This window comes from Dreissena polymorpha, chromosome 2, assembly GCF_020536995.1.
Source record: "Dreissena polymorpha isolate Duluth1 chromosome 2, UMN_Dpol_1.0, whole genome shotgun sequence".
Classification (NCBI taxonomy): Eukaryota; Metazoa; Mollusca; class Bivalvia; order Myida; family Dreissenidae; genus Dreissena; species Dreissena polymorpha.
The window spans coordinates 134,716,545-134,730,316 of record NC_068356.1 but is presented as its reverse complement, the minus strand read 5'-3'; the positions used below and the strand labels follow the sequence as shown (position 1 = coordinate 134,730,316).

At 35.8% G+C, this 13,772-nt stretch overlaps 1 protein-coding gene across 1 annotated transcript in view; it reads right to left on the bottom strand.

Moving 5' to 3' along the window:
• Positions 1-13,772, bottom strand: part of LOC127869081 (leucine-rich repeat serine/threonine-protein kinase 1-like) — an 80,688-nt gene that overhangs the window by 58,052 nt on the left and 8,864 nt on the right. The window contains exons 4-8 of the mRNA XM_052411370.1: positions 12,849-13,014; positions 11,753-11,788; positions 9,570-9,696; positions 4,606-4,738; positions 31-1,853 (exon numbers count right to left, since the gene is read on the bottom strand). Coding sequence (XP_052267330.1) covers positions 31-1,853; positions 4,606-4,738; positions 9,570-9,696; positions 11,753-11,788; positions 12,849-13,014 — 2,285 coding nt within the window. The remainder of the gene's footprint in view (positions 1-30; positions 1,854-4,605; positions 4,739-9,569; positions 9,697-11,752; positions 11,789-12,848; positions 13,015-13,772) is intronic.

The window sequence follows — 13,772 nt, the reverse complement described above, 5'->3', positions numbered from 1 at the left end:
TGCTCAAACATATTCTATCAATATACTTACATTCTCTCCCTTGAGTAGCACTTCTTTCTCTCATCCTTTTCCTGCCAGTCGGCCATGCTTTCGATGCGATTGTCGCTGAAATCCAAGTTCTTCAGTGACCGGGGATAAGCAGAAAGGTTTCCCAGGCGAGTCAGCTTGTTCTTCTTCATTTCCAATGTGTCCAGATGCAGGCAGCAGCAAGAGAGAAAATCAGGGAACACTTCGATGCAATTGTAGTTTAATTTCAGGACCATGAGACCCAAGGTCTGCGAGTTTTTCACGTCGTCGTCGCTGACCACCAATTTGTCCATCCAATGATTGGCTCGTTTAATGCTGTGTATGATCACGTGATTGTCTTCCAAAGAAATGGATTGGTCGGACGACAAAGATCGATCAAACATACCATATTCCTCCATATCCCCTTCCACATGCTCTGAATTACGTTCAGCCGACACCCTCGGCAACGGTAGCTTTTTAATTTGATTATAACTGAGGTCAAGCCACTTAAGCGAGTTTGCTTCCCATAAATTGTATGGAAGCGTTTCTATGGCATTGCTGCTAGCATTCAAGGTCTTAAGTTTTGGAAGTCTGAACAAATATTCCGGAAGTTTTGTCAGTTTATTTTTTTGCAAAAGGATTTCTTCGAGGCTGTCAGAAGCCACACCAAAGTCTTTTTCTGATGGGAATGACGTGATGGCATTGTCCGACAGGCAAAGTGTCACTAACGAAGGCAGCTGCAACACACAGCTAGGAACAGTCGTTAAATAATTGACTGAAACATCTAGTCTTGTAATTGCAAAGCGGTTGAGTCTGAACTCACCATGTTGAGCGTTTACAAAATTGATCGCCATCGAAAGCCATTTCTCTTCAATTGTCATTAAAACTCGAAGTTCTTTCCATCGAGCGTGCACAGGCTTTTTTGGAACAGCGTTGTCAAATTCCAAACTTGATGCAAAATTATTGGATCCTCCATTTTGCAATGACCAATCCATGAAAGACTTTCGCATCAACGCCTTATTTATATTGTTTTGCTTATCTTCGCTGGCTTTGTACTTCAAAAAATGGCCCACATAATTCGGTTTCGACTTAACAGCTTCTTTTAAAACAAAATTATTAACATCTGGGACTCCATAATGAAGCAATTTGTTGAGCATTAACAGGTCATTGTTATCAAATGCCAGTTTCAGCAGAACGGAGTACTTTTCATCATTTTCCAGTCCAACCAAATTTGTAGCAGCATTTGCTTTCACTAACGCATCAACTACCTCCAGATATCTATTTTTCACAGCAACATAAACACAAAATCTTGAATAATCACCCGGATTCACCCTCTTGTATATTACTGCATTAGTCTCACCCGATGAAACTCTTTCACCGATTTGCCTTTGATACAAATCTGGTGGCGCTGAATCCATTAAAATTGATTTAACTGGCACAATTTCATCGTTTTGAACATTAATGGGATGATAATCAAACTCGCCCACATCTGAACCATCCTGATTGGAATCAACACTTTTCATAGCAGGACCATCGCCTTGGCTCTGATTGGACGATTTAATCTTGCGTGCACTCACAGTGAAATCCAGTAGGTATTTTACAATTTTAGCCTGATCAGCCTCACAGGCCAAAAACAAAGGTGATTTATTGTCAGAATTAGTACTGTTCAATGGAATGGCAATTTTGTACTCAACATCCTTTGAGCGGTCGACCACTGTCTGGTTTAAGTTATCCGGATAGTCCCATCCCAGTAGCAAACGGACCATTTCCAGGCAACCAGTCTTGCAGGCAATGTGAAGGGGTGTATCGTTGCAGTCATCAGAGATTTGGACGCACTCTGGGTAATGCTGAAAATATACATCATTGCTTTGCAATTATACAAAATTTCCACAAATAAATCAAATTTCTACAACTCCCCTCTTATTAAGTACACCTCTACTCTAAGTTAAGAGCAATCTTAAAATATGAAAAAACAAGAGATGTGTTTGTCAGAAACACAATGCCCCCTAATGCGCCGCTTTTTTTGGTGTTGACCTTTGACCTTGAAGGATGACCTTGACCTTTCACCACTCAAAATGTGCAGCTCCATGAGATACACCTGCATGCCAACTAAGAAGTTTCTATGTTCAATATTTAAAAAGTTATTGCAAAACTTTACTGTACAGTAAAGTTTTGAGACATAATGTTTTTACCTTTGACCTTGAAGGATGACCTCGACCTTTCACCACTCAAAATGTGCAGCTCCATGAGATACACATGCTTGCCAAATATCAAGTTGCTATGTTCAATATTTCAAACTTTATTGCAAAACTTTACTGTACAGTAAAGTTTTGGGACAGAATGACAGACAGAAAGAAAGAAAGACAGGCCAAAAACAATAAACCCCCGATCTATCGATCCGGGGGCATAAAAAAAGTTTGGTGAACATCTGTTTATCCATTTTAATACAGAGCAGGAACTGACTAAGTATCAATTGAAGGACAGTTTGTTTGAATCAGTGGTCGACAGTTACAGAAGTATACGAGTCCAAGAGTCAAATGAGACTCGAACTCCTTGTTGTTGTATCAAAGAAGTCCGTTGGTTTCTTTTAAAATTATCTTTGAATGATAAATAATCCATTGGTTTATTCATTTGTATCGCAAGATTAGAATCTCCAAACTTGTGCGCACCTGCAAAAAATATGCCAATCAAAAACATTCTGTTAAAACACATCGACAAAAACTAATCGATCCAAAAATATTTATTTTGGTTCTATGTCACAGTGCGGTTGTGCAGTAATAGGGGAAACTCTGTTACTCCGAAACAACCCGACCATGGATGTGTTTTTTTCTCGAATATTTTCCCTTATGTAAACTAGTTTTTGCCCCCTACATTGTAATTCTCAACAATAAAATCGTGGCCAGATACTTTAGAGAGTGCTGAAGGCAATTGGGTGTAATGATCGTGGAAACTGTGCTTTTTATGCATAATATTATCAAAACACTTTTTCGAACATATAGTGTTTTAAAAAATTATCATTGAAATCATTTCAGACAATCATACAAGGTTTCGTTGAATTCTCAAATGAGCATAATTGAATGAGTAATCCAAACGTACACTTCCACATTTTAATGTTAACATGATGTTAACAATTCTAGCTTCAAATAAATAGTTTACATGTATTTCCTCTTGATCCCTTGCCCCAATAAAAAGCGCATGAAAATAATGCTGCTCAAGAAAAATGGCATGTTATCCGCAAGAAGGCATGGGTTTATGGTAATTGATTTTTGCATAAACACTTTGTAGCGCAGAGATTTTTTATTAAAAGTTTCTTAGTTCATTTTAACAAAATTATATCGCTACTAGTTTTGAATTGACATTTTATATAAATTAATTTCAAATCAAACGCACTCTATCTTTATTGTTAAGGTCTTTAAAATAAGTAATTATTAAATTTTTTATTTTAGTATGATAAAACAGAAAATCCAGAAAAAAAAGGAATTAGTGTTGCATAAATACACTAGACTACGCGTAGACTGAGATGTTTTGACAAAAGTGATTTAAATGTGCAATTGCAACTCTTTGCTTTTATGGCTAATAATTACCAGTAATACTTTGTTCTGAATCTCATTAATCTTTTATCAATACCTTCTTAAAATTATGTAGACAATTTATAAAGCACTAACAAATATAGGACTGTTACACCCTCACGACACTAGGACATAACAAATAACCCACTGTTACACCCTCACGACACTAGGACATAACAAAATGCTCCTATTATGATTGTTAACCTACCGGTAATCCTGAGATTTAACAGGCTAGCATATTTATAAATATATAATAGAACGTAGTATTTTTCAAAATTGTACAATAATTAAATTAACTTAAATATTACTTGAATGGGTAAAATTATTTTGCAACATAAGATAACAAATACAACAAATATTGAAAAGCAATCACTTTGAACTTTGCTCTGAAACCAAACAAGAAAGAGAGTTAACATTTTATGGATTAACATGTGTTATAAAACAAGCAAGCGATGTGTTTGTGAAACACTATGTCCCCATATATTTCACCTTTGACCTTGAAGGATTACCTTGACCTTTCATCACTCAAAATGAAGGATGACATTGACCATGACCTTTTACCACTCAAAATGTGCAGCTCCATGACATACACATGCATGCCAAATATGACGTTGCTATCTTCAATATTGCAAAAGTTATGGCAAATGTTCAAATTGGTGCAAACAAAGCAAGAAACCAACAAACCAACATACAGGGCAAAAAAAATATGTCCCCAACTATAGTGGTGGGGGACATAAAGATATGTTAAGTATATAAAAAAGAGTGTCTCAATTTTGGTCCTAGAAGTCTGTTAAGACTCCTAAATTTTAAAGTAAGGAGTCCAAAGGACTCCTTCCTCAATTTAGTTACTGTCGAACACTGATTACTCAAAATTATCTTCTATTTTACACACCCTTACACGTCTATTTCTCCTGTTTTGAAACCAACTTTGACAACCTTAAAATGCAAGACCTGACTAGTATTCGATTAAAAAAGTTTGTGTTTTTTTCACATGAATATTAAAACCATGTTGATCGCTTGCTACGCATACCTGCAGGATAACTCGTGCACATTCCACGTTTCCCCACTGCACAGCCAGATGCATGGCAGACGGACGCTGCTTCATTTCAGCTGCAGCAGACAACAGCTCTGACATAATGGCCGCCTTTCCACTTCTTGCGGTGCTGTTGGATATAACAATGTCACACAGGAATTAGCTTGCCACATTTTTAATTTTAAAGAATTAACGTTATAAATATTGACCAGAAAAAGGCAAGATATAGGCGCAGCTTTTAAATATAATCATTTCACACATGAATTAGCATCCCACATTTTTGTTTTTATGTTTGAAAGTTGCTAACATTCGACCAGAATTCGGTAAGATATAAAATTATTGTCAGGAATGAAAGACCACAGGTGATCAAGATAAAAATATTTATGAAACAAAAGATGTGTTCGTCAGAAACACAATGCCCCCTATTGCGCCGCTTTGAAATTATTATTTTTTTTACCCTTGACCTTGAAGGATGACCTTGACCTTGAACTTTCACCACTCAAAATGTGCAGCTCCATGAGAATGTTGCTTTGAAAAAAAAGTGTTTTTTTTACCTTTGACCTTGAAGGATGACCTTGACCTTGAAGGATGACCTTGAACTTCCACCATTCAAAATGTGCAGCTTCATGACAACGTCGCTTTGATATTTTTTTTTACCTTTGACCTTGAAGGATTACCTTGACCTTGAAGGCTGACCTTGACCTTGAACTTCCACCACTCAAAATGTGCAGCTTCATGAGAACGCCGCTTTGAAACAATTTTTTTTTTTGACTTTTGACCTTGAAGGATGACCTTGACCTTGAACTTCCACCACTCAAAATGTGCAGCTTCATGAGATACACACGCATGGCAAATATCAAGTTGCTATCTTCAATATTGAAAAAGTTATGGCCAATGTTAAAGTTTTCGGACGGACAGACGCCATTTATTTGACATTTGACCTTGAAGGATGACCTTGACCTTCACCTTTCACCACTCAAAATGTTCAGCTCCATGAGATACACATGCATGCCAAATATCAAGTTGCTATCTTCAATAGTGAAAAAGTTATGGTCAATGTTAAAGTTTTTTTCGGACGGACAGACAGACTGACATACACACATACTGACATACTGACTGACAGACATTTCAACTGCCATATGCCACCCTACCGGGGGCATAATAAAAATTATTATTTCAATTATTTTAAGTTTCCAGGGGATAAATACATTTATTTATTTATATTTATTTACATTCTAGGTCAAACGCATAGCAATATCACAATACCGTAAAAACGCAGTCATAAGTCTACCCGGCTCATAAGTCGGGGGGTATACTTTGGTACCAAAATTGGAGATTTTGAGTATGTTAGCTTCATAAGTCGAGTCAGAAATTTTCTGTTTACGAATTTCATAAACAGACGCCATTTTAAATGTACATGAAGTTGCGGTAGTATTCTATACATTGCACATGACGTCACTGTGGAACTGTTGAACGTAGGCAAAGCCAACACATGTATTCTAAATTTCGTTTAATATATTCAATACGATTTATTGTGGAAAAGGAAAATAATATTTTTCAATATAGACGAGCAAAGCATAGGTCCACTCACAATTGTGTCCTTATTCTTACGCCAATCACTCACTAGTTTCTCACTTATACCAAACTCACCTTCAGCAGCACTGTTGTTGTTTAAATTCTCCGCAAAATCTATCACACGTATTTTAAATGCATTGTCATAAGCCTGGCGTTTGCGTTTGCCAGGCATTTTCAAAGATTTATCGTAAGTCCAGTTGTGTTTCTGTTTATCTAATTAATAAATGGTTGCACTCAATAATCTATGCTAGTAATTATCCACAAACTATTTTCAGCTTTTAATCCGATGAAACAATATTATCACTGTAATCCAATCTTTGTACTTTTAATCTGACTGTCAAAACAATTGATTAGTGTTTCGGTAAAACGTGTTTTTATAACAATGATTGACATACCCAAGAGACCGCTAACTCCACCTTTTTCTCTGAAACAGTTTCAAAGGCGGAGCTATACACGTGCTCAAGCATAATGGGACGATTGCAAGCGAGTTACAAACACGCGATTGGTTAAGCATATCGCTTCTCTAAACAAAGGAATCCAATTTAGTCGGCGAGAAAGGTGTTCTTTATGGCTTCTTGACAGGAAACGGCTTTCTTTTGATGACGTCAAACTGTCGATTCACACATAATGCGAATTTTCGCGAGACTTTAAATGATGTCCTTGATTCTTTGTTTACATGAACAGTAAAAAAACAACACCTGCTTACATGAAGACTTTGGATTAAATTATCAAAATAAAAAGAAGAGTAACTGCAAACTGTGATTATATTAATTGGTAAGTATCAGTAAAAATACGACGTTTTGTTAGTCGTAAATCAACGATTTTTTTTATACAAAAAACAACAACTATTGCCGCGGAGATCAATCTTCATCGAATTTCATTATTTTTTTCATGGAATTTCATTATTTTTTTCATGGACCACCTCATAAGTCGATACCGGTTTTTTAATCAAATTTTGGAGGTAAAAAATCTCGACTTATGACTGGGTTTTTACGGTACATAAAAGTATAAAAACATAGTTACACCAATGTTGTTCTGACAGCTGTAATTATCAAATAATATATAAATATTTAAATAAATTTAAATCTATATATTATAATAGTTATAACAAGAGCACCGCATAACGGGTGCCACGCTCGGCTGCGAAAGCTTGTAAGAGTTTTTTTTTTAGAGGTCACAGTGACCTTGGACCTATAGTGACCCAACAAGAGATGTGTTTGTCAGAAACACAATGCCCTCTACTGTGCCGCATTGAAATAAAATTTCTATTTATCACTTGGCAGGTATAGAAACCATCTCCTTTTAAAGGTTATAACTTCCCTTGAATTTTGTCCAATCCAACCGGGGGGGGGGGGGGGGGGGGGGGGAGGTCTCACCGTCAATTATGACCATGTCAGGCATCACTGACAACCAAGGCCTGTGGTTTAAAAGACATCATAACCAGAGTTTTTTTCTTTTTCATAAAATCATAACCAGAGTTGATCATGTATCTATGGACATAAGTCCACAGGTATGTAATGAACATCAAAGAAATTATAATTATATCATTAAAAAATAAACTTTGAAAAATCAATCATTTGGGTTATAAATAATCAAAATAATAAATCTGTACAGTAACTGTCAAAAGAACTTCAATTCTCGGTAAGGAAATATATAATATGAGATTTATAATTATTCAAATTACTTCCCTTGAAAATAATTGTCTGTAACAAATGTCTATTTTTAGTAGCAAATAATTAAAAGCCACTACCGTGACTGTAGTTGATTGTAGACTGTAGACTGATTCACCACTCAAAATATGCAGCTCCATGAGATACACAAATGCATGCCAAATATATAAAGTGGCTATGTTCAATATTGAATAATTTTCTCCCTTTTTAAAGCTTATTACTTCCCTTAAATCTGTATTTTTTACCATAGACCGTAAAGGATGACCTTGACCTTGACCTTTCACCACAATGTGTTTGTCACAAACACAATGCCGCCTACTGCGCCGCTTTGATTTATTTAACAAAAATATATACGTGGGCAGGTCAGATAACTATGTCCATTTAAAGCTTATTACTTCCCTTGACTTTGTTTTTTTTCGACCCTTGACCTTGGATGATGTTCACCTTGAAATTTTACCTCTCAAAATGTGCAGCTCCATGAGATACACATGCATGCCAAATATCAAGGTGCTATCTTCAATATTTAAAAATTTATGGCCAATGTTAAGGTTTAAGCACGACGCATACGGCGGACGTTGGACGTCGGACGACGAGCTGGCTATGACAATCGCTCGGGTTTTCTCCGAATACAGCCTCGCTTAAAATTAGTTATCAATTCAAATGCTATATTTGACCTATGGATAACCCATTAAGCTAAAAGCTTATTTCCAATGGGGTCCATTAAAAGTACGAGAAAAAAATGATCAAGTTGTTATATGATCTAACTTACACACGTATACTTTGGTGTTTGATTGAGAGAAAACATGTGAATTACCTAGCGTTTTATCTTAATCCGACAACTTAACCAATGTTAATCAAAAAATGAATAACATTACCAAACAGGTAATGAGGCTTAACTAAATAAATATTATTGCAAATATGGAAACAGTTCAGTTCAAAGAGTATATATCACAGATTCCAATTGTTTCTATATCACAGTCATATTCTTATATTAATATAAATGTCATACATATATATGTCCTCACTTCTCTCAGTTTGTTTCTTAACCATTCTTTTAAATTTGTCAAAATTTTCCACTTTTTTGATGTCCTCTGAAAGGGAATACCAGTCTGTAGACCCAGAGTAATTGAATGTTTTTTTTAAATAAGCATTTGTCACATTTGTATTATGAAATTACTTTTTCCACATCTTGATGATTTTTCAAAGTTTTTGCTGAGATATGAAGGACATTTTCCATTATAAATTTTATGCATATAACTTAATTTAAGTTGTTTCACTCTGTTTTTCACATTTAACATTTTCAATTGTACAAAATTATCATTGGTAATGGAGGTTTTTGGTTCGTAATCTTTAATAAATCTGATAATTTTATTTTGAATAATTTGTAATTTTTTCGTTTGGGCTTTATTTAAACTATGGAACCAAGATGAACAACAATAATCAAAATGACATTGTAAAAGAGCTGAACTAATATCTAAATATATAATATCTAAACTTGTCAAGCAAAAATAAACAAGCAGAAAGTGAAAAAAAAACGTTACAATACAAATTAACAACACTGAAATACAAAAATGACCATAAAATGATTACTTGCATCTGCTTCAAAAAAAATGGACCACTAAAGGGAGCAAGCATTTATTCTGCAATAACAGCAAGTGTGTAACATTCAACATGAAAATTTCTCTAATTTCAAACCCGTCTGCTACATTATCATACACAGTGATGGCTGTTCTTCCATCTCCATCTGGTGCTAAATTGACTATGTCCCATCCTGCAGGTGGGGGAATACGCAGTAAGTCTCGTACTTGCCCCAAGTTGTGCTCGTCACAGGCCGTTATCAGATCTGCGGAAATACAAATGAGCAGTGTTCTGAGAAAACGGGGTTTAAAGCATGTGCATAAAGTTTCTTCCCAGATTAGCCTGCACGGACTCCGCACAGGCCAATCAAGGACAACAGATTCCACTTTTATATTTTTCGTTTTAAGGAAGTTTCTTCTTAGCCAAAATCCAGTTAAGACAGAAAATGTTGTCCCTGATTAGCCTGTGGGGACTACACAGGCTTATCTGCGAAGACACTTTACGCACATGCATGAAACCCCCTTTTCTCACAGAGCGCAACCCAATTGTTTAAAGCTTAGTTTAAGACAATAAAAGTTTGTTTTAGCCAAATTGACTGTGGTAAAGCAAAATTATCTGATTGCCTATTTCAAGGATTTATATATAGACATATATAGTCAATGGAAACAAGTTGTATTCATCCTACACTAATCAATATTTACACAGTTCTTAGTTTGAGGGGCATCAGTATGATATTACTGACGTATTTTGTAATCTCCTGGACACAGGTTCTTTTTTCTTCTATGCTTTATTTACACTGTTTAGTTTTTATTGAAATGTCACCTTCTGACTATTTGCAAAACGTCACTCTGATAACAAGTCGCTTAAGATGAAATAACGAGCATGTTTCTTCCAATTTACCACAACGCTAGGAATGGTCACTATCCATGGGGACAAATATATAAGGTGGTATACCGTATCTATGCCTGGCGGGCATAACATTGCGTCAGTTGACTGACCATAAAATTCAAGATGGGATTTGGACACAACTTAACACTTCTTTGCAAAGAAGCAGGTCGCCATGGCATAGTGCATATGGTGCCCACCTAGCCACTGGCAGATCACGGGTTCGATCCCCACTGGGGGCATTCCTGCTATCTCCCTTAAAGATACCAAGTACTGGTTCTATTCCAAAGAAACAGACTCGAGAGCGTTCCAATCAGCCTAAGGCTTTCAATGCAATCAAGCTAAAATAAATAGGTTTAAACTTATTAACACTTTGTTTGAACTATATCAATGGAGAATGGAATGGAAAGTGTAATTATTGTAATATTGTTGAACCATAAACTGGGCAAACAAGTTTTCTTTGAAATAAGACTGTTTCTAAAGTAAATTTCAATAATTCTGCATAAAGAATTTGTGTCTGTGACAAGCTCCTATTAAATATAGCTCTATTGGTTACATTTTACATTCTTTTCTCATCTAGCACGAACCTGAAAATCTTATTGAAATCTTCATCAGAATACTAGGACAATCTGTGTTTGTCAGACAATATGGCGGTAATAAGGTGCTGCTAAGGGTGTGTCGAAAATTGATATCTGATTGGTCAATCGTGCGTTCATCAGCTCTTTTGATTGACAGCTGGCGAGTGGTAAATTGGCAAGAAGGAACTTATTTCAATCAGTGGATAAAACTAGCCCTTAAAATGAGTGTATATTTATGTACATTCCCCTTCCTCTGATTCCAGAAGGGCAGTTTCAGTTACTGGGATACGCATGTGCACATAGTACTGGGTAACAGGCTAGCTCAGGAAAAGTAGGAGTTGGTAGACTGATCTCAGTGATCAAACTGAAATACTGGTAAAAACAGTGGAAACCCAAATGAACAAACAAGCAAATTCATTGAATTGATATCCCCTGCCAATATGATTCTGGACACAAAAGTGTTATATTTGACACTCAAAAAAGCATTTTTTCAAGATACAAAGGGCCATAACTCCGTTAATATCCGATGGCGTACAATGCCATTTGGCATGCATCATCCTCTCATCCATATATATACTCATACCAAGTTTCAATGAAATCCCCCAAAGCACTTCCAAGATATGGCTCCGGACACAAAAAAAGCATTTTTTCAAGATACAAAGGGCCATAACTCCGTAATTAACAGATGGTTTACAATGCCATTTGGCGTGCATCATCCTCTTATCCATATATCTACTCAAACCAAGTTTCAATGAAATCCGCCAAAGCAATTCCAAGATATGGCTCCGGACACAAAAGTGCCGGACGGACGGAAAAACGGACGGACAACGCCTAAACAATATAACAAATCTTACCTACCACAAACAACACCCCATGCATTCTTTTTTCTTCTTTCTGTAAAAAAAATAAGATTTTATCAGTTTTTACTATTATAATACACTTGCCAATAAAATTATGAGAGCAATTCAAAGTTTATGATTCCAAACAATGACATTTAACAGGAAACAGATTTGATTTTACCATTTTATGCAAAAAATTTCAAACTGTTAGTCGCTAAAAAACTTTTTATCTATTTGCTATTTTGAAAACAAAGAACTTCATAACTAATGCCACTTATTATTCTTCAAACAGTCTCCATTTTGATAATTATTTTATTAAAACAATTATCAATTTCCACTCTGGCAGTGTTATTGACCACTGGTTCCACCCATGGACTCTAAAACATTGATTTTAGTCTTCTGCTGAAATCAAGCTCAATAAATACATTTTAAATAAATGATCTGCCCAGAAAAACATAAATAGAATTTGTTCTTACTTACTGTTTGACGAAAGCAAAAAAATTAACTTTAAGAGCCTTGTTCTGGAAAAAACAGGCTTGACCCTTTGCATGCTGGGAAATTTGTCGTCTGCTAAAATGTCGTCTGCTGAATTTTTTAAAATTAGCATTTTCTTTGATTTTTTACAAAGAATACTATCAGAATAGCAAACAGTTTGAATCCTGATGAGACGCCACGTTTTGTGGCGTCTCATCTGGATCCAAACTATTTGCAAAGGCCTTCAAATTCCGGTTCCAGCGCTCAAAGAGTTAACCTTTTACCACTTATATACATATTTTGACACATTTGTAGTTACTTAGAAAGTTGCATTTAATTAAATACCTTTCTAACAAAATTAAAGTTTTAAAGACTTCATTTCCAACCCTAAGTTACTGATGAGCAGCAAACATCATAAAACCTGAACAGACTGCTAGTACTCGCAAGCTGTTCTGGTTTTATGCTGTTTGCAAAAGCCATTTTCACTTTGCTTCTTATGGGGGAAAGGGTTAATGCATGTGCGTAGTCAACGCTTTCCTCTTAAAATTTGATTTTCGCTTAAAAAAGGGATTTCCTTTAAACGAAAAATTCCATAAAGGCGGAAAGTGTTGTCAACAAAAGTTCTCAAGCCTGTCCCTTACCGTCTTCATTTTTCAGCAATTGGATCAGCTCTGGGTTCCCGGTGGCCTGCGCAAGCTTCATGCCAGAGCGACCAGACTGGTCTGCGCGGTTCAGGTCAGCGCCGAACTCCAGCAAGAGCTCCACAGCTTCCGTCAGGCCCTCCTGTATCGCCTTGTGCAGTGGGGTCTGAAATAGCGAGGAATTTAAATTACGTGCCACCTTTCAGTATTTGAGACTCGATCTGGAAAAATGGGGCTAAATGCTAAGAAGAGACTGCCTTTAAATGAAAAATACCTTCAAAGCAGAAAGTGTCATCACTGTGCGGAATGCAAAAGCTAATCTGGGACGACACTTTATGCATGTGCATTAAGACCCGTTTTCTCAAAGTGTGGCTAGCTGTTTTTTTATTGTACCCTATGTTCTTTTGTACCAATCTAATGTTGAGGCATCAACATAGCTGAACGACAGAGTTCTCCATATACTCTTGTTTTTAATACCGCTTTAAACATACTAAACACATAGCTTTCACTATAGTTAACATTAAACAAACCCTTTTTAAAATATTAAATCAGTATCTATGTTGAAAACTTAGCATCTACATGTTTATAACCCAATATTTTACAAAATATGTTTGTCTATTGCCCCACATCAAACTATTATTGGTCTAATTATGGTCTGGTGATCATTATAACTGCAATATTCAAGCATATTTATTGAATTGATATCTCCCGCAAAATAATTTTTTTTAATTAGTTGATGGGTGCAAATCCCTTTATATATAGTATAGTCATAAATATAATATCAATAGACCCATGAAGTTTCATGTTGAAATCTTGAAACATATCTGAGATATAGCCTTGAAAAGTTACATAATACAAAAATAACAAAGGGCAATAACTATAATTAAAAAGTGCAGGGTTATGGTTCTTGTGCATGCACTTATT